At 42.4% G+C, this 23,396-nt stretch overlaps 1 protein-coding gene across 2 annotated transcripts in view; it reads left to right on the top strand.

Moving 5' to 3' along the window:
• Positions 1 to 23,396, top strand: part of LOC307239819 (transcriptional regulator ATRX-like) — a 71,456-nt gene that overhangs the window by 31,538 nt on the left and 16,522 nt on the right. For both annotated transcript variants that reach the window (XM_080013393.1, XM_080013392.1), the window contains exons 19-29: positions 16,781 to 16,958; positions 17,043 to 17,180; positions 17,719 to 17,894; positions 18,518 to 18,635; positions 18,925 to 19,055; positions 19,184 to 19,257; positions 20,264 to 20,364; positions 20,462 to 20,615; positions 22,302 to 22,402; positions 22,500 to 22,608; positions 22,785 to 22,962. In XM_080013393.1, the coding sequence (XP_079869519.1) occupies positions 16,781 to 16,958; positions 17,043 to 17,180; positions 17,719 to 17,894; positions 18,518 to 18,635; positions 18,925 to 19,055; positions 19,184 to 19,257; positions 20,264 to 20,364; positions 20,462 to 20,615; positions 22,302 to 22,402; positions 22,500 to 22,608; positions 22,785 to 22,962 (1,458 nt within the window). The remainder of the gene's footprint in view (positions 1 to 16,780; positions 16,959 to 17,042; positions 17,181 to 17,718; positions 17,895 to 18,517; positions 18,636 to 18,924; positions 19,056 to 19,183; positions 19,258 to 20,263; positions 20,365 to 20,461; positions 20,616 to 22,301; positions 22,403 to 22,499; positions 22,609 to 22,784; positions 22,963 to 23,396) is intronic.

The raw sequence follows: 23,396 nt of genomic DNA, 5'->3' as shown, positions 1-23,396 counted from the left end.
ATTCACACTAGATGCGAGTCATCGTTCGGTCTGGTTCCCCTTTCTCCTCCTGCTCCATCTCTTCCACCTCTGTGTTCCCTCCTCGATCGGCAATGTCTTTCCCAATGTCCAGATCTGCCACAGTTGTAGCAGACATCGTCCCTCTCGTGTCCATTACTCCTTTCCACACCACCTTTTCCACCACTTCCACCACATCCCTGCCAGCCACCTCATCCTCGAGGTGCATTTCCGCGGAAATACACAAAAGCATAACCATCATTATTTTCCTCCTCTCCTTCTTTTATTACAAAAGCGTCACTCACCTCCTTTTTCTTTTTTGTGCATGCACACCTTTGACATGAAGGGTGTGCTCCCTTATTTTATTTTATTTTTTTAACGAAAGCACATTAACTTGGGTACATGTTGTTTGGATATTATGACTGGTTCACCTTCTTTCTGGCGGCAATGGTTTCTTTTTGATCAGTGAGGAAAAAGGATTGTATGACTTACCGCTGCAAGTTATTCTTTTTGGGGTCTCATTAGATTGGTACTGCCCTGGGGGAGCTGTGGCCTGTGGGCTGAGACGTGGTGGTTCGGAGGAGGTTAGAGGAACTGGAGCGTAGAGCGTTGGATGAGGAGTGAAAACTGGAGGTTCAGGATAGGGTGGAGGATGGGGTGGGGGACCCAGAGGAAAGTACTCGTCACAATACTCTTTCCTTTGTTTGTCTCGGCGGGAACAAAGAACAGGGTACATGTCAGTCACCTTTGGTTTTTCTGATTTTTTTAAATCTTTTTGTTCGGCTTCTTTTCTCTCTTTCTCTTCCGCTGCCTTTCTTTCCCTTTCTTTCTCCTTCTGTCTTTGCTGTCCCTTACATCTGGCCTCTGCTTCGGCTTACCACGCTTTTGCTTCCTCATACCTTTCATCTCTGCTTTTCTCTCCCTTTTTATCTGGTCTATTGCTGACAGCAACATTTTCCACTCTTCTACCTCTAAATTTCCCTTTAAATCTGAATGTTTTTTCCATTTTTCTCAGTACTTAACGTTATTTTGTGCTCTTGTCTGCATATGTTTCGCATCTCCTTTGTATTTTACTTTCTTTTGTCCTTTACAACAGCACAAACAGTTATTTTACATTTTGTTTTATTTTATTTATTTATTTAGTTGTTTTTTTTGTTTGTTTTATCTTTTTACTTTTGTTTTCGTTATTTTCAGCGCTTTTATACATCGATATTTTGTTAACTCAGGTCCTGGGGGATTAGTTTAAGTCCTACGTCCTTCCAAACGAGGTCTTTCCGAGTCCCTGACTCCGTCCGGAGTTTACCCTTAATTGCTTGGTTCCCAGAACCGGGCCTTTCACCCTTAAATTAATAATTAATTTACCTTTTGGTGTTTTCCAACCCCTCTCTTTTCCTCCATAGTCCTGGCTCCGTCACTGCTCCACTCTCCAGCGGAGCCTGGCCTCTGTTGTTCAAAACTAACCTTTAACGGTAACGGAGTAACGGAGTACCAGACTCCCCCTTGCAAGGTTTCAGGTCCGATACACTGGAGAGAAGAGGCAGATATTGGAGCCCCACGTTGGGCGCCAAATTAATGTTAAAGTTAAATTGTTATAAACTTTGTTCGTGGAAGGACTAATTGTTAATGAGGAAATCGGAGACAAATACTTAAGGTTAATAAAGTGTTTAATCTTGTACAAGAGGAAAACACACATTTCTTCTTCGCTGTGGTAAGGGGAATGGCGGTTACCCATGTAGCCTATCTAGGTGTGGTTGACGTGGTTCCATCGCATTTGCAGGGTGAGCAGCGTTCGGCGTACACTCACGTTATCTCCTCAACGAGTACCTAGAGGGGAGTAGGAACTTCATTGCAATGAAATGCGTGTACCCACGTTGGTCGTTCTGCCACCTTAACTGCTGCTGCGGTGGTGAGGAGGATCTGGAATGGTCCAAGGAATCTGGCAGAGTTCCAGCTTTTCCTCTGGAAGTTGCCACCCAGTTACCTGGTCAGAGGTCGTGTAGTGGTCCTTTGAGTGGGGACCTGGGCACATAGACTTAAACACTCTTAAACACTGACAACAATGTTTGGTCTAGGTCCACGAATGTAAAATGGCGTACGGGGAATAATTCTGTGATTTCCCAATCAGTTATGTTGAATAGCCAACTATGCACCACATTTGAAATTATTTTTCAAATGATATTTTTCTCAGATTTTCCTAAATAGTGGATGCAAATGACAGTCAGTATAATTTTCAAGTCACTAACCGTTAGGGTATAATTCGAATGTTATTGAACAAACTTGATGATAACAGTATTTTTTTCAAAAATAAAAAAAACTCAAACTGCACTGTTCCAAATTATTATGCACAAGAGAGTTTCAAAACATTTTATAGGTTGTAAAGAACTGAAAATGGTAATTTGTTGAATTTGCAGCATTAGGAGGTCATATTTACTGAAATCAAAAGCTGTTTCAATCAAAAACATCTTAACAGGCCATGTTACATGTTAACATAGGACCCTTTCTTTGATATCACCTTCACAATTCTTGCATCCATTGGGCTCGTGAGTTTTTGGAGAGTTTCTGCTTGAATTTCTTTGCAGGATGTCAGAATAGCCTTCCAGGGCTGCTGTTTTGATGCAAACTGCCTCCCATCCTCAGATTTTTTGCTTGAGGATGCGCCGGAGGTTCTCAATAGGGTTGAGGTCAGGGGAGGATGGGGGCCACACCATGAGTTTCTCTCCTTTTATGCATATAGCAGCCAATGACACAGAGGTATTCTTTGCAGCATGAGATGGTGCATTGTCATGTATGAAGGTGATTTTGTCATGGAAGGCATGGTTCTTCTTTTTGTACCCTGAAAGAAAGTGGTCAGTCAGAAACTATATATACTTTGCCGAGGTCATTTTCACACCTTCAGGAACCCTAAAGGGGCCTACCAGCTCTTTCCCCATGATTCGGGCCCAAAACATGACCCCGCCACTTCCTTGCTGACGTTGCAGCCTTGTTGGGACATGGTGGCCATTCACTACTCCATCCATCTGGACCATCCAGCATTGCACGGCACTCATCAGTAAACAAGACTGTTTGAAAATTAGTCTTGATGTATTTCTTGGCCCACTGCAACCGTTTCTGCTTGTGAGCATTGGTTAGGGGTGGCCGAATAGTAGGTTTATGCACAACTGCAAGCCTCTAGAGGATCCTACACCTTGAGGTTCGCGGGACTCCAGAGGCACCAGCAGCTTCAAATACCTGTTTGCTGCTTTGTAATGGCATTTTAGCAGCTGCTCTCTTAATCCGATTAATTTGTCCTGGCAGGAACCTTCCTTATTATGCCTTTTTCTGCACCAACCCGTCTGTGCTCTGAATCAGCCACAAATCTCTTCACAGTACAATGATAACGCTTAAGTTTTCGTGAAATATCTAATGTTTTCATACCTTGTCCAAGGCATTGCACTATTTGATGCTTTTCGGCAGCAGAGAGATCCTTTTTCTTTCCCATATTGCTTGAAACCTGTGGCCTGCTTAATAATGTGGAACGTCCTTCTTAAGTAGTTTTCCTTTAATTGGGCTCAACTGGCAAATTAGTTATCACAGGTGTCTGAGATTGATTTCAGTGATCCAAAGAGCCCTGAGACACAATACCATCCATGAGTTTAATCGAAAAGCAAAAAATTAAATGTTTGACACTTAAATCCAATTTGCATAATAATTTGGAACGCAGTGTAGTCTCAGTACAAAATAAATGTATGCAGTCACCCTAGTGTAACAACAATAATATCACAATGTCTTATATGTCGGAGATAATGTTAATAGAACATCGATTAGGCTACAAAATAACCGACTGTGTAAATCATGCAAGGTTTTTTAAATTGTCCTAAAATGCATTTCTCGAATGTTGCCTGAACATAATCCCATCTACACCATCCATTAATAAACTAAAGTCTAAAATGATAAATACTAAAACTGGACAATCTGATCACTACTGGTTTACGTGATGTAATTCATATGTGGCTTTTGTCAACAGAAGACAGACCTAACCGCATTCGTCTGCCGGTCAGCGCTTCAGGCTGGGACAGTCTGGTCACACCATGTGATCATCCTCGCATTCCTGTCATCACTAATAGCAGGAATGAAACTCAGTCGAGTTTACCTTACTGGGATTCCATTAAGAAAACCATGTCAAACTCACCAAACAATATTTTAACCATGACAAAGTGTCAGCTTGATAAGTCCATCATGAGGTTTCTGCTTCTAAGCACAATCATTATATTTACCTAATTCTCTAACTATCCCTCATTTTTGAAAAATGGTTCTTACCATATGTCAAACAAGTAAAACAATGAAAAGCTAGTGAGAAAGATACAGCTCAGTACAAACAGTACCAAGTGGCTCTGCCACTACAATAATTCAGTGCAGGATGCCTTTGAGTAGAGGAAAAACAAAGTTAGTGAGGAATCCTTTGTTTTCATCTGTGGAGGAGACTGCCAGCATTAGACAAGATCAATATTGGGTACGGCGGCTTTGTTGGCTGCATTGGCTCCAACATATCCTATAGAGATGGGGTCAAGTACATTAATGTAAGCAACACAAATAGGAAGATCAAAATAGGGGCGTTATAACATCAATACATTAAACGCATGTTCTGTATGTCTCATCAATCAGCTACACCGCACCGTATCACACTTGCCTGAACATATTCATGCAACCAAATAAAGCAAAAGACAGTTTACAACAAATAGATACACAAACACAACCGGTTGTACAAAGATAGACAGACTGTTTTCAACAAAACAACAAAAAACAGGTGACGAACATACAAACCAAACGAAAACCCTTCTTGTTGTTGTACTCATGAGTAAAATCATTGTAGTTGAACTTTTCAAGAACTTCAGTAGCAAGATCTGGGCGGGGCGAAGCCACAATGGCAGCGCTAACAAGCAATTATGTGAATCTCCATAAGAGGGAAGAAGAGAAGTTGGAGTAAGCAAAGTGAACGTTGCAGATCAGTAAATCATCTACATATTAGATCAGTGTGCAGCCATAATTTCGAAACCAGCTAAATTTTCACCTAATGCAGCGGAGAACACTGCTGGAGACTCTGCATGTCCTTGTGGCATGCAAGTCCATGTGTAACGTTTCCCTTAAAAAGGGAAAGCGAACCAAAATTGTGAATCCTGGACTACTGGGATGCTAAAGAAAGCATTTGCAAGGTCATTAACAGTGAAAAATTTTGATGTACCCGGGATTGAGACAAAATCGTAGTGGGATTAGGAACAACAGGCACAGCGTCATTTATAGCGCGCAAATCCTGAACAAAATGCCACATTGACTCCATCTGCCTTCTTAACAGGCAGTATCGGTCTATTGCATGGAGATGAGGGACACGGTACAACAATGGCTGCTTCTAAGAGTGATTCAAACACTGGGGTTATATCTAACATGGCGTCTGGTCGCAACGGATATTGCGGTTTATGCGGCCGATAGGAGGATTTTTGTGTGCCCACGATGGGAGTTGCCCCCTCCATTAGTTGAACATCATATCTGGTTTTGGCCCAGAGTATCTCTGGCACCCCCTCTAATGCAGGGTGTTCCTCAGTGTTAAAGTTAGAAAAAATCCCTGTTGTGTTTTCTTTTGTCGTAACAACAGGGATGAGATGGATTGATCGTACACCTGGTGGATTGATAAGGAGACCACCAAACATTACCTTTTGGGCTAAATTGACTCCCGTCAGGATGCACCTGCCAATCTGTTATGCTAGCACATTTGGCAACCCAAGGGCCAATTGATTGCCATGATAAATTTGATAATTTTGCCAACAACACATGCGGAAGGGAACCATAAACATCATAGCAAGCACCCTGTGTTGGGGTCAATTGGACCGTTAATGTACAATATTGTGGTTTCCCTGTTAACAATTGACATGCATGACTTTCCCTAAACCATCTCTTCTTAAATTCCTTATCTTTTCCTTCACCACTAATAGAACGTGGATCGTCTTGCTGTAAATCCCACGCATAATCATAAACTGGTGTTCCGAGGTGATGTTGGACCATAGAACATTCTGCATCCTTCCTAATGCGTGACACTTTAAGACCAGTCTCTGTACACTCAATGATAATGCCTAACAAACACATTAGTTCCCGGCCACGCAGTTGAACAGGGCAACAGTTGGAGAGTATGAAACTGTGACGAAATGTCATAGCTCGTTAGCTTCATCTTTGTTATCCACTACATCTAAGGGTACAGTGAAACTATCAATCTCAGTCCTGCTGCTCCCACGACGGCAGTCGAGCATCCCGATAATGGTGGACTTGATTTAAGTTTGTGAGTGCATTACACCGAGTACCTTGCACTGGAGTCAACGAGGAATGGTATTGATTCACCATTTATCTGGAGAATGATGGTCGGTCGTTCGTTGGCTGGGACGGAAGCTGAGAGAAAATAGGGAGGATGAATGTATCATCTAAATCGAGATCAACTGAGGCATCTGGAAGAGGAGCGTCTATTGTGGGGCCAGTGCCATTGTTTTCTCTCAACCCTGCCGTGGACACCGTCATTGTTGATGGCGTCCTTGGTATCTGCCTCGCCCACCTCGTCCCCTTTCTTGTGGAAAGCAAACAGACACATGGTCCTCGTTCCAGTCGCCCTTCTCTTCTTCCTTGTCGCTGTTGAGTCTGTTAGGACAGGAACGGGCATAATGTCCATGTTTGTTGCAGTAGTAGCACATGAACATACGGTCACTGCCGTATCCTGGTCCTCCCCGGCCTGGTGTATTCTCTCGTCTGCCTGGTCGTCCTCGTCCTTTTCCGCAGCAGTGGTGTATCCTTCTCCATTTCCAGCAACCGCAGGAAGATCTCCGATCACCAGGGCCATTTCCTGTTTTTTTTGGGGTTTTTTTCTACCTGTGCTGTCAGCATGCTGGGCATACAACACAGTTTATGTGTATGCCATTGCATCTAGAGTAAGTCTGCAAGTGGAGTTCAAGTTCTCAACCACCAATGCAACTCTTTATTAATTCTTAAATCATCAAGAACTGCTGCAATAACTCTGTCCTCTGGATGACCTGTAGAATGACAAGAGCACAGTTTCTGGTTATAGAGAACCACCACCAACCCTCCTCTTTGGAGAACTATTTATCATTTTTGGGTCTATAAACACCTTATCACTACTCAACAAATAAACATAGAAACAAACAACATTTACACAAAAACATAAACATTGGACGATGTATGTATTGAAAAACAGTTAATTAAGTCCAGGAAAACTGGAACTACAACTGGTCACGTGGCCTCTTCCTGTCATAGTTATGGCAGTAAATGAGGGTGGAAAGGAGAGGAATGCAACCAGGAGGGTGCTGGGGTGCACTCAAAGCAGGTGTGGATGTGTGTGCATGTGTGATGGGACCGCCTGTATGTATGTATGTATGTGTGTGTGTGTGTGTGTGTGTGTGTGTGTGTGTGTGTGTGTGTGTGTGTGTGTGTGTGTGTGTGTGTGTGTGTGTGTGTGTGTGTGTGTGTAAGATGTCCCCCCGCCGATGCCGCAGAGAATCTGCGCAGCAGAAGCAAAAGGCCAACACCCGCCCCCCACACCCCAACCCACACCCACAACGGCAAGCAGTCCCCCCAGGGGCCCCGGAAGGCACAGAGTTGCAGCACATCCTAAGCCACCAGGCGCAAGCCGTCAGGACTCCAGTCCAGCCGGCAGGGGGGGCCCACCCGACCGCCCCCCGGCCAACCACGTCCCCACACTCGATCTCAGTGGCGCGCCGACCACGGGGCTGGGACCCGAACCAGCGACCCACACCCCCTGCCCCAACCCGAGCCCCAGAACCCACCATTTCTTGGATCTTCCATGGCCGATAGAGTAGGACTGGAGCTAGGACTACCACCCGCCTGGAGATTTGGACATTCCACCATGGGGAGAACAAGCTCTGTCTTTTCCATCAAGTAAGAGGAAACTATTGGGCACTGGAATATCGGTCCTAATTGGCTTCTGGTGCGGTGGGCAACAGGTGAGGAGTGTCCTCCGTCCTTCACTCCATGTTGTTGTTGGGAGTCCTGGGGAGACGATGAACAAGGACTGGGGGAAGACAGATTAGATGAATCGGTCGTACAGGCCTCGGAGGAGCAAGACTGTAGCTCAATCACTGATGGATACAGAGATTCCTTCTCCTTAAAAAGGGTGGGGCCTGTTGAATTTCGGGGGCCATCCTCGTTGTAAATGTCTTGTAAATCTGGGGCTGGTATTGGAATTTGAGCTTGTGGTTGTAAATAGGGTGGTGGGTGATCCAAGAGCGGATCAATTCCGTGTGACCCCGGAACGTTTATCTGACAAGTGGTATCACCTCGTTTCTGCTTTGTCTCCCTATTTTGTGCTTCTTTTACCCATGCATCATACACTTTCCAATCTACTTTTCCTTTTCTATTCTTCTTTCCCTTCACATAACATTCCAGTTTCTCCCTCAATTGTCGTAGTTGGTTTAAACTCAAGCTGCCGTTAGTTGTAAAACCCAGTTTCTTCCATAATTGTAATTGTTGTACCGTGTCACTCCCATGTTTGTCGACCATACCTGTACATTTCGCCAGACCGTTCCATTCCGTTCTCAGAGTGTTTTTCGTGCAGAATGCTCCCATTTCAGTGCGCGATTGGATCCGGGAAAGATAGAGAGAAAAATAGAAAAAATAATAAAAAAGGTTATTAACCACACATACAGATTTGTCTCTTTTACATTTACATTTAGTCATTGAGCAGACACTTTTATCCAAAGCGACTTACAAGGGAGAATAACATTCAAGCTACATTGCGACAGAGATTAGTGTAACAACAACATTAGTGTAACAATAAATACTGCTAGGTAGTGCTAAATAATTGTAGGTTAGGACAGGAGGTACTCACTGTAGAGCTGGGTCTTCAAGTGCTTCTTAAAGACAGAGAGGGAGGTCCCTGCTCTGGTCATTTTTGGCAGCTCGTTCCACCAACTTGGAACTACAAATGAGAATAGCCTGGATTGCCTTTTAGTTATTTACAAATTAATTAAAAACCTTGCAGTATACTTTCCAGCAATTCCATCAGATATTTAGATTATAACACTACTGTTTCACCAGGGACTAATATGTGTGCTAGTTTAACATGTTATTTACAACATTCATACCACGCTTATTTTGCATTTATTGACACACACACTACGCTTATCTTGTGTTTATGCATTCGCTTGTTTCATTGAGATTTTTTTTTATCAGCCAGGTAGCTAGCATACCCCAAGACACTGATAAAATCGCTACGCGCAAACACAAACAATTTTACTTTGGTTTTGATTAATTTTATTATATTTTTACAACACCAGAAGTTTCTCAACCAACCTCAACGCTTTTGCTCGGAGGATGAAAGGAGAGTACTATTCTTCTTGCCCTCAACACTTTTTCTAAAAAAAAAAAAGGTAAAAAAACAAAAATCACGATTCGCTAGATCGATGCAATATTGACCACTTCCACAGTCCTTCAGACCGATTTTCCACTACCCGTTCCTAATTTGCGCCGATCTTACCTGATGGGTACAATATCTAAGCTTACTCAAAGTTTTTCCTCATCAGTATAATATTTCAGTAAGTCCTCATCTTGTGAGGTCCAGACGGCGACTCCTTGGATGTCTTATGGTTGGTCCCTGACTGCCGTTGTGCACACAACCTGGGCATGAAGAGGTCCAACAGAGTCAAGCAGAGAATCCGGTTTGTGACGCCAGATTGTCTGAGAAATTCTCCTGCGTGGTCGGTGAGGTTAATCTGCCCACTACAAGAAAACAAAACTCAGAATATTAAAGATATTTATTCTGCAGAATAAAGAGAAAGATTCAGTACTGCTCCAAAGCAGTGTTCTGACCAGTCTAACCCTACTACTGACCAAGACAGTTTTATACCAAAGAAAGGTTGTGTGCCATTGGTCAGTCATTTACAAGACTGTGCCCCCTCAATCATCAATTGATCAAATCAATCATGAGAGCTCATACAATGGTTTAACAGTCAAACTCAGGTCACAGGTACTATTATGCCATCAAACAAACACACAATGCTGTTAAGTTACCTTTATCTCCACACGAGGTTGAGTGAGGATGAAATGTGATCTCGTCTTTATACTACAATAGACATTAGAAAGAGCAGTCTCTTCATATAAACTCTTGAGAGACTCATTAAAACCCAGAGGCAATGTGTTTTAAAAGCTAGGTAACATACACAAAATGCAATTATTTTATATAAAACAGGTAAGACATCGTTCAAAAAGTTGATCATATGTGACCCCCCGCAGCAAAACCCTCTGTCTCACGCATTTCTAAAATCGCCAGGAGCAGCCAAAGTTGGAAGTTTGAAAAAGCCTTTCTTGAAGGAAAATTTGATTTTTCCAGATTCGTTTTCCTTTGTGTTTTTTTTTTATCTCAACGTATTTTCAAATCCGAGTTTGATTTATAAATAATAGAAAAATGTTAAACCGTGGTGTTAAATATTCCGGTTAGATTACATGGGGAAACGCAGTTCACTTACCGAGACGCTGAACAACGCCGATCTTTCGTTTCCTTTAAAGAGACCGACCAGGTGAAGATCATTCATCCATATTCCATGTGATGTGAAGTCACAATGTGAAATGAGTTGATGACATGATAAAGTCCGTTGCGGTTGGTGCAGATTTTCCGAGACTCATGGATGACTCTAACCCTCATTTTGTTGTGTTGTCCGTACTTTTAAACTCCAAAATAATTCCATGTTTATAAAACATGAATATTCTTACTGTTGAATAAAAGTTTTTTTAAAAACAAAAATAGTTGTTTGTGGTTGACACTGTTCAATGCCGTTCGTGATTGGCCCATTCTGCATTATGTTAAGTAGCCATGAGGCTTTGTTTGTCCGCCAATTCCATTTGCATTCTGGGAGCTTCCTGAATGAAGCAAGTCTGGGCAAAACTTTGAAGGTGATTATCTCAGAAACACGGTTTGCCACACCTTTGTCATTAACAAGTCATAGCTTTAAAAATATTTGCTTGATTTGCACAAGTGACACCTTGTTTGGAAGCTCTGATTTTCCACTTTCAAATGATCCAAAAAAAGGCGAAAGCCGGCAAATGACCCTAAAGTATTCAGTGGGTCACATATGCATTTTTCTCTCACAGAGCATAGTTTTCCAAATGAGAGACGAAGGCTTCCAGGTTCAGGCTCTTTATTTCTCGCCTCACACATGAAGATTCAAGATTCAAGATTCAAGATTTTTATTTGTCACATACATATACATACTTCCATACATATATGCAGTGAAATGTAATGCAACGCACCCGGTGATAGCACACAATAAGTCCTAGAAAAAAGTACAAAAATAAAATAAAATAAAAAGTAGAAAATTCCTTTCTAATAGACCGACTAACTGACTCCTAAAACGTAATACAGTAAGTGGAATACTTATAGAATAAGATAAAAAATATATAGAATAAAATACAATAAAAATAAATTGAAATAAAATGGAATAGGTAGAAGGAATATGCCTATGTATATACAGATATGTGCATTTAAAGTGGCATGTGAATTAAAGTGGCATGTGAATGTGAATAGTGTGAGGTAGTGTTTGGGATAATACAGCACAGTATACAACAGTACGGCGCAGCAATACGGCATCACGAACAACCCTGAACAGTGATACAGTATGCGGTACAGTATGCTACATACAGTACAGTAGGTAGTGGAGCCTAGTGCATGGCTCAGTTAGGACCCCTGGTGAGGTCAGCGTTGACAGTTCTAATGGCTTGAGGGAAGAAACTCCGTCTCAGTCTCTCTGTTCTCGCTGCGTGACTGCGGAGGCGCTTGCCTGACCGCAGCAGCTGGAACAGTCCGTTGTTGGGGTGATGAGGATCCTTCATGATCCTACGGGCTCTGCTACTACACCTCCTGGTGTATAACTCCTGCATGGGGGGGAGGGTAGTTCCAGTGGTACGTTCAGCTGAACGCACCACCCTCTGCAGGGCCCGCCTGTCCTGGGCAGTACAGTTCCCAAACCAGGCAGTGATGTTGCCTGTCAGGATGCTCTCCACTGCTCCAGAGTAGAAGGACTTGAGGATCCTCACCGAGACCCGGAATTTCCTCAGCTGCCTGAGGTGGTAGAGACGCTGCCTCGCCTTTCTCACCAGAGTGTCTGTGTGAACAGTCCATGTTAAGTCCTCTGTGATGTGGACTCCCAGATATCTGAAGCTGCTCACCCTATCGACAGAAGACATGAAGATACTGTAAAACTAAATACACACAAGAAAAACATAAAATTGCAAGTATGTATACATTATAAAGCACATTCAGTCAACTATACAGTATAGTATAATGCTGATTTAACCCCTAACATTGCAAGCATAACTGCTCCACCAATGTAAAAAATACCTAGCGTTTAGTCTGTTAGCTCAATGCTAACATATAATTGCCATTACCATTAACACGCTAATGAAAATTAGCATCAGCAATGGCGAGAATCTTAACTAAACAAATGTGCTTCACATGCTTAACATATGATATGTGTGCTCATACTTACAGGCATATATTTCCTATGCTCTGTGGAAACGAACCAATAGCTGCTGACAAATTACTCCATCTGCTACTTTGCTGCGTCAACACTCCACACTGACCAGCTGCAACAACCTTAAAAGTCCAAAACTCAAACTCAAAATACAGCCACCACATGGTGGAGACATTGCGCGCCAGTAGAAGGCAGCACAGCCCTCACACATGGAATTCGCTTGCAGCTCCAGGGCAACGGGTCCATATCGTGTGCGTTTTGTTTTAGTCCCAAAAGTTTAAAAAGTTGATAAGATAACATAAGATAAACCTTTATTTATCCCACAATAGGGAAATTTGCACAGTTCCAGCAGCAAAAAGTGACACCAGAAATTAGAGCGCATCAATAAAGAGTCATAGTAACTAAAAAGTAAGTAGGATCAAGGGAAGCACTATGCAGTATAAAATATATAGAAAATATATACCTAAGTAGAAACAACAAATAGGAACCAGATTAATTAAGCGTATTGCACATATTTCGACAAATTGCACATCAGGGATTGTACTTTTTCCTTTTTTTTTATCTTAAATTAAAAAAAAATTTTTTTATAAAAACAATTGCACTTTGGATTTTTTATAGTTGTGCATGTGTGTGTGTGTGTGTGTGTGTGTGTGGTCAGTCTACTGGGTGCGCTGTTGGTTATACAGTCTGACAGGCGCAGGAAGGAAGGACCTGCGGAATGTCATGCATGGGGTGGGATTCGTTCTCCATCCTGGATGACAGCTTAGCCATCATCCTCCTTTCTCCCACCGCCTGCACCGGCCCCGGGGGCACCCCAGGACAGAGCTGGCCTTCTTGATCAGTTTATCAAGTCTTTTCCTGTCAGCTGACGTGACGCTGTTGTCCCAGCAGACCACTCCATAAAAGATGGCTGATGCCACCACGGTGTTGCAGAAGATCCTCAGGAAAGCCCCCTGCACTCCTAAGGACCTAAGTCTTCTCAGCAGATAGTCTGCTCTGACCTTTCTTGTAAAGTGCAGGTGGGGGATGAGTCCAGTCCAGGTTATTGTTCAGGTGAACACCCAGGTACTTGTAAGATTCCACTATCTCAATATCCATTCCCTGGATGTTCACCGGAGGCAGGGGGGAGTGTCTGTGTCTGCAGAAATCCACCACCAGCTCTTTGGTTTTCCCCGCGTTGATCTGGAGGCAGTTCCACTGGCACTAGTCCACAAAGTCCAGAGTGAGTTGTAACTGCTGAGGTCCTTGAGGTGCGGGGTTTTAAGCACCAGTACCACGCAGGATGTCTTCCACAGCTGTGGCACTTTCCCCAGCTTCAGGCTCATGTTGAACATGTGCTCCACTATCCCACAGAGCTGGTCTGCACATGTCTTCAGTAGCCTGGAGCTGATGCAGTCTGGACCTGCAGCCTTTCTGCAGAAGCAGTGGGGGGTGGCTGTAAGTTGAGTATTGAAGGAAGGGGGGTGGGGCAGAACACAACACCTGGGGTGCAGACGACGGAGGTTGCAGCACTGATGAATGGGCCGGGGGAGGGGTAGGTGACTGATCAAATCTGTTGAAAAACAAGATCACAGATCATTCACCCACCTCTGATCCCCCACAGCCTGGGAGTCTGGTTCATTGTGGCCAGAGATGGTTTTGAGGCCCCTCCAGACTCCTCTGGTGTTCTTCTGCTGCAACTGGTCCTCCACCTTCCTTCTGTAGTTGTCCTTCCCCTCTCTGATCTTCCTCCTCAGCTGCTTCTGTACCACCTTCAGCGCTTCCTTGTCTCCTGATTTAAAGGCCCTTTTCTTCTCCTTAAGGAGAGCCTTTATATCCGGAGTAATCCAGGGTTTGTTGTTGGGAAAACACCGTACAGTCCTGGTGGGTACAGTGTTTTCCACACAGAAGTTTACGTGGTTTAAAGTGGGCAATGGGTACGGGAGTGGAGGATGGAGAGGCATGATAAAAATCCCCAGAGATGAGAAGGAGGGCATGTGGGTGCTGTGTCTGCGGCCTGCTCACAGCTGAGTGCAGGACATCACAGGCCACTTCGGGGTTAGCAGAGGGGGGAACATACGCTGCGATCACGACGACGTGCGAAAATTCCCTCGGGAGATAGTTCGGCCTCATGCTAACGGTTAATAGCTCGATGTCCTTACAGCAATGTTATTCCTTGATAGTGATGTGCCAGGGGTTACACCATCTCTCATTCACAAACACAGTCAGCCCCCCTCCTTTCCTCTTACCGCTCTCCACTGTCCTTTCCGCCCGCAGTAAATTAAATCCGTCCAGGGAAACAACCATGTCAGGAGTTAGTGTGGTTAGCCATGTCTCAGTAAACATCATTATGCTGCACTCATAATATTCCCTCTGGTGCCAGGTCAGCGCCGTTAACTCGTCCATCTTGTTGGGGAAAGATCTTACATGGGGAACCATGTTAACAGACGGGAGAATGGGCCTGTATCTCCTTCGGGAACGACACAGAGCGCCAGCACAGCTCCCCCTCTCGTCCTCCTCTTCAGCTCGTGGGGGATGTTTGGTTTTCCTGGGGCAGCACCGCTGTGTTGTGGAGTGCCAACAGCTGATTCCCACTGTAAACAATAGGGCTGCGCACGGGATCTCCAGACACGATAGTCAACAAAGTTAAAAAAAAGAAGAAGGAGAACGTGCAGTTTTGGCCTCCATAGTGCAAAACAGTGTTTAAGAAATAAGAACACACAAAGTACTAAAGAAATTGCACGAAAGACTTAAAAGAAGCTCATAAGTGAGGAGGAACTGCTGTAACAGGCTGCCACTCGCGCGGCACAATCTTTAAACTTTCCTGATGAAATGTCTCTGAGAGACATGAAGTGTTTAATCCGTTTGAATGTGACCGTGTTGTTGGCAACTTCCACACTGAGTGATTTCCTTCCACAGAGACACTGTGAGGCAGGACTCCGTGGACTAGGAGGTAGGAGACAGCCACCTTCTAATTTTTAGGATGAAGTCATCACACGCAACAAGTGTATCGGCTTGTGTTAGTAATTCTGCGTGTCACTAGGACTCTGAAAACTCACACCATTACATCAGCCGATGGTGCGTTCAATAGAAACTCAGAAAATTTAACTCGTTTTAGACATAATGCTGATCTAAAGACAAGCAACAGCCCAACAGATGCTATGTTCCATGGACCCCCTTTATTGCTGCCTGCAGCTATATTTATTATTATTTATTATTATTACATAGTCTGCTGCAAAAGGGAGATTAAAAACAATGCTTGCTTTGCAATGTTAATAATAATAATAACTTACATTTGTATAGCGCCTTCAAAGAACCCAAGGTCGCTTTACAGGAGAGGGGCAAGTGGGGGGGACAGATTAAGGGCCAATCCCCTCCCAGATTTGTGGAGGAGCACGGTAAACTTCAAAGACAGCGCACTTCAGAGACTGGGAGACTGTTGCTGGGAGAAGTATGGTCGGCTTTGTTTTCGTGGGATCATGTGATGTTTAAGCATACATTAAATTATTTATGTATATTTATAGGAAGGATAGATTATTTTATACATTTTAGAAAAATGTTAACAACTAGCAATTATGACATTTTGGTTTTTTTTGAGTGTGTCGATGTCGATGACTGACAATCGCCTGATTATGAAATAACCAGCCCAGCCCTACCTGCAACTGCTTTTTTTAGCAACTTTCATACAAATTGCCTTGATGATTTCTGCTGTCTGTTGTAGTCTAATAATCTGAAACTCTTTTCATCGGCCAGATGAGGCACAGTTAAATAGCCATGCCTTCTGGTTATATCCCTTTTTGCCCCTTCACAAAAATGTCTTCTCCCAGTAGCAGCAGATATGTAGTGAAACTTTTCTTGTATTTCTAATGCATAAAGATAGATTGATTACTCATTTCCGGAGGGAAATTAAGGTGGTGCAACAGCTATCATCAAAACAATAGGCAATAATAATAAAGAATGAAAATAGCAAATAATTGGAAATACATCCTACACCTAAAAAATATAAAAAATGTTAATTTACAGTTAGCCTAAAAATGAACAATAAACAAGGTTAAGAAAGTTTATTTGTATATCACATTTCATGCACAAGGACAATTGTGACATAACAACATAAACAAAGTTTTTATACAAATTATTATTTTATTTATAATATAAAATGATTGTACGGTCTTAAATAAAAAGTACAAACACAAACACACTCCTCGACATAAACACACATAAATGTCTCTTTACTGGGCTTTCATTTCTATTTAATTATTATTCCGTTCCTCGAACACACAAATCTGTTGCAGGTCACTGAATTGGCCACAATCAAGCGGCCCCAGGACCGTCTCACGGCCATCCAGAGGTGGCAGAGGGAGGGCGGTGTCATTATAATAGGGTATGAGATGTACCGCAACCTATCACTGGGTTGCAAAGTCGTCGATCAGCACATCAAGAAAACATTTCACAGGTTGCTGGTTGACCCAGGTAATAACAAAAATTATAATTAGTCAAATAGCGTGTCCACCACTGAAGGCACATTGAAACAACTTACTAACCTTTGTCCTCCAGGTCCAGACTTTGTGATTTGCGACGAGGGCCACATCCTCAGGAATGAAATGTCCAACATCTCCAAAGCCATGAATAAGATCAAGACCCGACGGAGAGTGGTTCTGACTGGAACACCGCTCCAGAACAACCTGGTGGAGTGTACGACCAATTTATCTTATTGACATAAGTTATTTAATGACACAAGTCATTAAATAACAGGTTATTGCTGTACAAACATGGTCATTAGTACCCAAAGCCTCACTTGGTGCCAAAATCCACAAATGTCAATATAGATGGTGTGGAATTTCTCATTTTGGTAATGCAGATTCAAATGACTGGAGCATCTATCCATCTATCTATTTTTTAATTTGGTTGTTTATTTGATTACTTGATTAGTTTCACTTGGACTTTAATATTCAATATACATTTACATTTACATTTAGTCATTTAGCAGACGCTTTTATCCAAAGCGACTTACAATTGTTCAAACACCGACGGACGCAGCCATCAGGAGCAATGAGGGGTTAATTGTCTTGCTCAAGGACACTACAGCCTGCTAGCAGGAGGAGCCTGGGATCGAACCAGCGACCTTTAGATCACTAGACCACCAGCTCTACCGCCTGAGCCACCATCCCCTGTATATCTAGGGTATGGACACGCTAATATCTTATGATGCTGTGAAACTATGCTCTCACAGACCACTGCATGGTGAACTTCATCAAAGAGAACCTACTGGGTTCTCTGCGGGAGTTTCGAAACCGCTTCATCAACCCCATACAGAATGGCCAGTGTGCCGATTCCACTCCACGGGACGTCCGCCTCATGAAGAACCGTGCCCACGTGCTCTACGCCATGCTGGCCGGGTGTGTCCAGGTAGAGACCACTCCTGGATGGTCCATTGTGTGTGATCTTTGTAGTAGTCTCTGAAGCTCATTTTGAGTTACCAATCTGTCTTTGTTCTTCAAGGCTCAATGCTTCCTTTCCCTATGACCCTCACTTGCGCCAAGTTGTAGTAGATACATTTGCAGAGTTAACACGTATTTTTGCCAAAGGTACTTAATTTTGCCGTATTTTTCTAAAGCAATGGCGCAGCAATCCACCTTTTCAAATCAATGTGAAGTTAATTAACTTTAACAAAAATATTTGTTACCATAGTTGTCAGCGGGGCCAGAAGATAATTTTAAGGTATATCCATATCTTATCTCCCGAATATCCTCCCAGGGATGAATAAAGTGTTACCTTATCATGTCTTAGGTTTCTAACCATATTGTTAGAAATTTGCAGAATGTGAAAATAGAGACAATATTAAATATCAAGCTATTGTCAGGAAAATAGTCTTGGGCTGATCTAAAGTAGAAAATGTATGTATAAAAATGTAAAGCGCTGAGTAGTAAACAGAGTACAAGTCAATTTGATATACCTTAATTGCTTTGCTTGACTTTTTATTTCTGTTAATTCGGGTTCATTTTTGTGGAATTATTTTTTTTTTCGTACAGAGAAGAGATTATTCAGCGTTGACTGTATTCCTCCCTCCCAAACATGAGTATGTGCTGGCAGTGAGGGTGACTCCTCTCCAGTACAAACTGTATCGCTTCTACCTGGACCACGTCACTAGTAAGACTCTGGATTGCTTTTCCTATTTCTTCAGCAAATGAATATATAATGACACAATATACAGAATGTATATGAGTGTGTGTGTGTGTGTGTGTGTGTGTGTATATATATAGAATATACATTATACACATAATAACATTTTCAAAGGAAAAATCAGTTGTCATGACAATAAACAAGAACCACATGAATGATAAAAAAGCTGAAAACGCTTATTAAATCTTTTCCCAAAAACGGAAAAAAACATTAAAATTCTTGAGACCATCTTAACCAGGTCTGCTTGTTTTCTCAGGTGTTTGCTCCATGGTTGATGGAGCCAGGGTTAAAGCTGGAACAAACCTCTTCAAAGACTTCCAAATACTCAGCCGGGTTTGGACCCATCCCTGGTGCCTTCAGCTCAACTACATCAGCAAAGAAAATAAGGTTTAAACTCAAAATGATTTTTTTTTTTCTGTCTCTGTTTCCCCAAAAGAGTTGGATTCATGCAAAACTTAACAAAGCTGTATCTTACCACTTTTGTCTTAACTTGAATTAATCTGTTTGAAATCCAGGGGCATTTTGATGGAAAGAATCAGGTTAAAGCTGCTGCTCTCTTGGGGAATGTTGACTCCACTGGAACGGAGAGGTGATTTGGCATGACACCTGCTTTTAAGATTACATTGTGCTGAATTAAAGTGGACCTATTATTCTCCCTTTTACGCAAATCAATATAGGTCTCTGAGGTCCCCAAAACATGTTTTTTAATTTTTTTTTGCTGAAAATACCACTCATATTATGCATTAGAGCCATGCGTCCAATCCACCCTGTCTGAAAACAAGCTATTTCAGTGGGTAGACCCACCTCCGTGAGGCCCCTAGTTCTGTGAGGCAATGGGGTTTGAGCACAAGTTCGGGGTTCTGTGAACCAATGTGGTTTGAGCATGTGTTCCTGGTTTTGTTCTATTTACTGCGTAACTTTCAATTATTTCATCTTATCAGTCCACCAAAATTTGTTTCTGAACAAATTTGAGGTGCCAAAAAAGCAATTCAGTTGCTGAATTTTCACTCATATTATATCTACAAGGCCTCATTTAAAAGTTATTTCTCACTTTTGTTGCCATGCTCCAGGTTGTGGGAGACACGGACACTGCGACACACCGGGACTCTCGCATGTGGGGATTTCTTTTAATGTAAACGTCGGAAAATAAATACATCTACTATAAAAACACAATTTTTATTGGTTTTGTTTGTAGAAACGCACAATGATCAGATGGAGCAGATGACCATATAAAGAAATCCGTGACGAGCTGACGTCAGCTCACACAGAGAGTAGAAAAAAACGTTGGAAACAGAGTGGTCAGAAGCCTGAGCGTTTTGTTCACAGTGACTACTTTGTCATTAGTTTACCTCATTATTTGACATTTTGGCCACATCAAATATGAACTTGTAACATTATGTGTAAAAAATAAGGAAAAGCATAATAGGTCCCCTTTAATGAAAATATATTCATTCATAGTCATTCATTCACTTATCACCTATACAAGCACTTGATTTTTATGTATTATTTACAAACTCAATTACCATTTAACAAATTTAAGCCTCAGGGGTTTCCACCTTAGATTCAACGATGTCCTGTCTTTTTATGCCTAACAGGGGAATGAGAGGAAGCAATAGGGAAAAGCTTAATACTGAAGAGGACAACAACAAAGTGGCCAAAGAATTGGATAACAAACAACTCACTACTGTGGCAGAAGGTATTGAAACACCACATCTCAGTATGTACCTTATACTTGGTGTCTTACAAAGAAAAAGAAAATCTAACTTTTCCTCACATGATTGTCTACACAACAGAGAGGGCGACAACAAGCTTGAGGCCTGAAAGCCCAGCAGAGGGCTGGTATAAGAACATCCTGTCCAAAAGTGATGCTGCCATCTTGGAACACTCGGGAAAGATGGTGCTTCTGTTTGAGATTCTCAGAAAAGCTGAGGAGCTGGAGGATAAAGTGTAAGTCATAGTCGTCCACTGGAATAGATGTTGAATTTAGACATATTTTTGGTTATGGTTCATGGCTTAACCGAGTTGCATTAATACTATAGATCAGTGATTCTCAACCTTTTTTACATCAAGGACCCTCATTTTGGTACACCATAGACCACGGACCTCATTTGATAACGGACCTCTAACAATAAAGATCTAAGATGATCTTTATTGTTAGATATGATTTAGTCCAAAATTCCGTACCTGTCCATGCTCTGGTTAGAGGGATAACAGTGAGACTTGGATTTTTAGTGTAAGAGTGAAACTTTGAACTGAATTAAATAATGGTAAAATAATGCAACTTGATGAAGTCACAGCAAACATGATCTTCACCATGTAATTGTTTTTTTGAATAGATTTTGATATTTCTAAGCCCGATATGTCCTTTAATTTAGTGTTTCTGGCTTAAGATAAAGAACATTCACATCAAAATACATTAATGATACTAATTAGCATAGTGATTTTAGACCAGGGGTCGGCAACATGCGGCTCTCTAGTCCCTCCCCAGTGGCTTTGACAAAAATTTGTTTCATTCTTCGATTGTAAAAATGTAGCCTATACACGTATTAAAAAATGTTTTAACATTTCAGTCAACTAAAATGTGCATCAGAAGGTTTTAGTTTTCCGAGTTCCAGCTTCTATGAAACACAGCTGCTTCATGAGCACGCCACAGGAACCTGACGAGTATTCGGCCCCTTACTCGCACACATGCAGACATTCCAGCCAATGGGAGAGCAGACCGCTGGGGGGAGAGAAGTTATTGTGGAGAGTGAGAGTGATACAGGATTGCAGCAGTGCTCACTCTCCGGGAATGCCCGCTCCTCATATTTTAACTAATTTGCCAGCAATACAGTAGCTATGCATTCCAAATCCCCAAAAAGAAAACACTCGGAGGAAAATAAAGAATTGAAAAGTGCGTGGACCGATTTGTTTGCTTTCACTGCCAATGCTGCTGGCTTACCGCTATGTTGATATGCGGCGAGAAATTAGTAAACAAAAAAGGTTAATATTGAAAGACATTTCCAGAACATACACACTGCATTTGCTGAAAAGTATCAGGCTGGGGATGATGGAAGGAGAGCGATTCCAGAACTGCTGCAGAAAGCAAGGCAAATGTACTTTTAGGAATTATAAGAACATAGACATTTGTAACATAAATTGATGCAGCAAAGGCGCATATTGGTGTACAAAAATTGAACAGAATGCAGGAAATGAAATGCTTCACACTCAAAATGTTATGAGGGAGGAAGACCAGACCCCCCGCTTAATGTGCCCCCCATTGTTCAAACAAAACCTAAGCTACTGCTCCTGCCAGTGGGAGCTTCCAGCCAAATCACCTGAGACGTCTTTTCAGTGTGCTGCCTCTCATTTGCACTTGACTGCATTCTAAAATATATCATCAGAGCAGTCATATTCATGAATGCTCATTTAGAGTAATGTTAAATGCTAATTTAGACGTAATAGGCTGCGTTACCTTCATTATAAGGCTACAGGCTGTTTTGTGGCTCCAGACAGAATTATTATTTTTTTGTTGCCCAAAAATGGCTCTTTTGATAGTAAAGGTTACAGACCCCTGTTTTAGACACAGAGTAATTGCCCCGATGCGTAGGCAGGTGTATTGTTATTGCTGCTTGATTCTTTTTTTTTTTTTAGGCTGGTGTTTAGTCAGTCTTTAATCTCCTTAGACTTGATTGAAGACTTTTTGGTTGTTGCTCATTGTGCCAGAATGAGCAAAGCGTCATCCACAAACAAAGGTGATATTTCCTGTATATCATGTCATATACGTACATTCTTCCATGATGATATGGTGTTGTAATGTTTTTCCATTGATGACATTGTCTGACTCCGCAGGCACTGGCAGCTGGATTCGAAACACAGATTACTATCGTTTCGATGGGGCCAGTAGTGCTGCCTCAAGGAAAAAATGGGCAGACGAATTTAACAATGCCAACAATGTCCGGTACATATCTCAAACTTCTTGAATTTGTAGTGCACATGACACAATAAGACCTAACTAGCCCAGGCTCCCCTAAACCTGTAAAGCTTTTATGCTTATGCTGCTTATGCCTTTAAACAATCACAATTCAGCTTTCAAATACTGAGATGCCACATTAATTTCGGTGTCTTCGCTGTTAGTGGACGGCTGTTCCTCATCTCGACCAAAGCTGGGTCCCTGGGCATCAACCTTGTGGCTGCCAACAGGGTCATCATCTTTGATGCTTGCTGGAATCCCTCCTACGACATCCAGAGCATCTTCCGGGTGTATCGCTTTGGTCAGCAGAAGAACGTGTACGTGTACCGCTTTTTGGCTCAGGTAATCCCAACAGCCCCATTCCATCAGACCATTGAAGAAATAATGGCACATTTACCTGAAAGACACGGGAAAGGAAGGGAGGTGTCGAGTGACATTTACAGTCAAGTCCAGTCCCATGTTAAAGAATTCAACAGGTTCATCGCATTGTATTATATGTGTAGCCGTTTTGCCTACCACACGCCACCCAAGTGGCGTTTTCAGGGCCCTCTGGCACAGAGACACAGAGGATGATGGGTTGTAGACATCAGTTTATTGCAGAGAGGAGGCTAGGTGGAGTTAGCCAGGAGCAGATAGAACATGTCATGAAAGGTCTCCTAGCCTGCGTGAGTGTGAAGATGGGGGTTTTAACCTGTTGCTCATGTGCCCAACCAATGTGCAACAGGTATGCAGCCACCCTGACCCAATCACCTAGATCCAGGTCAGGTGTGGCTGCT

Source organism: Zeus faber (assembly GCF_960531495.2).
Source record: "Zeus faber genome assembly, chromosome: 14".
In the NCBI taxonomy this organism is placed as follows: domain Eukaryota; kingdom Metazoa; phylum Chordata; class Actinopteri; order Zeiformes; family Zeidae; genus Zeus; species Zeus faber.
Note: the sequence above shows the minus strand (reverse complement) of the source record. Positions and strands in the feature narration are given on the sequence as shown.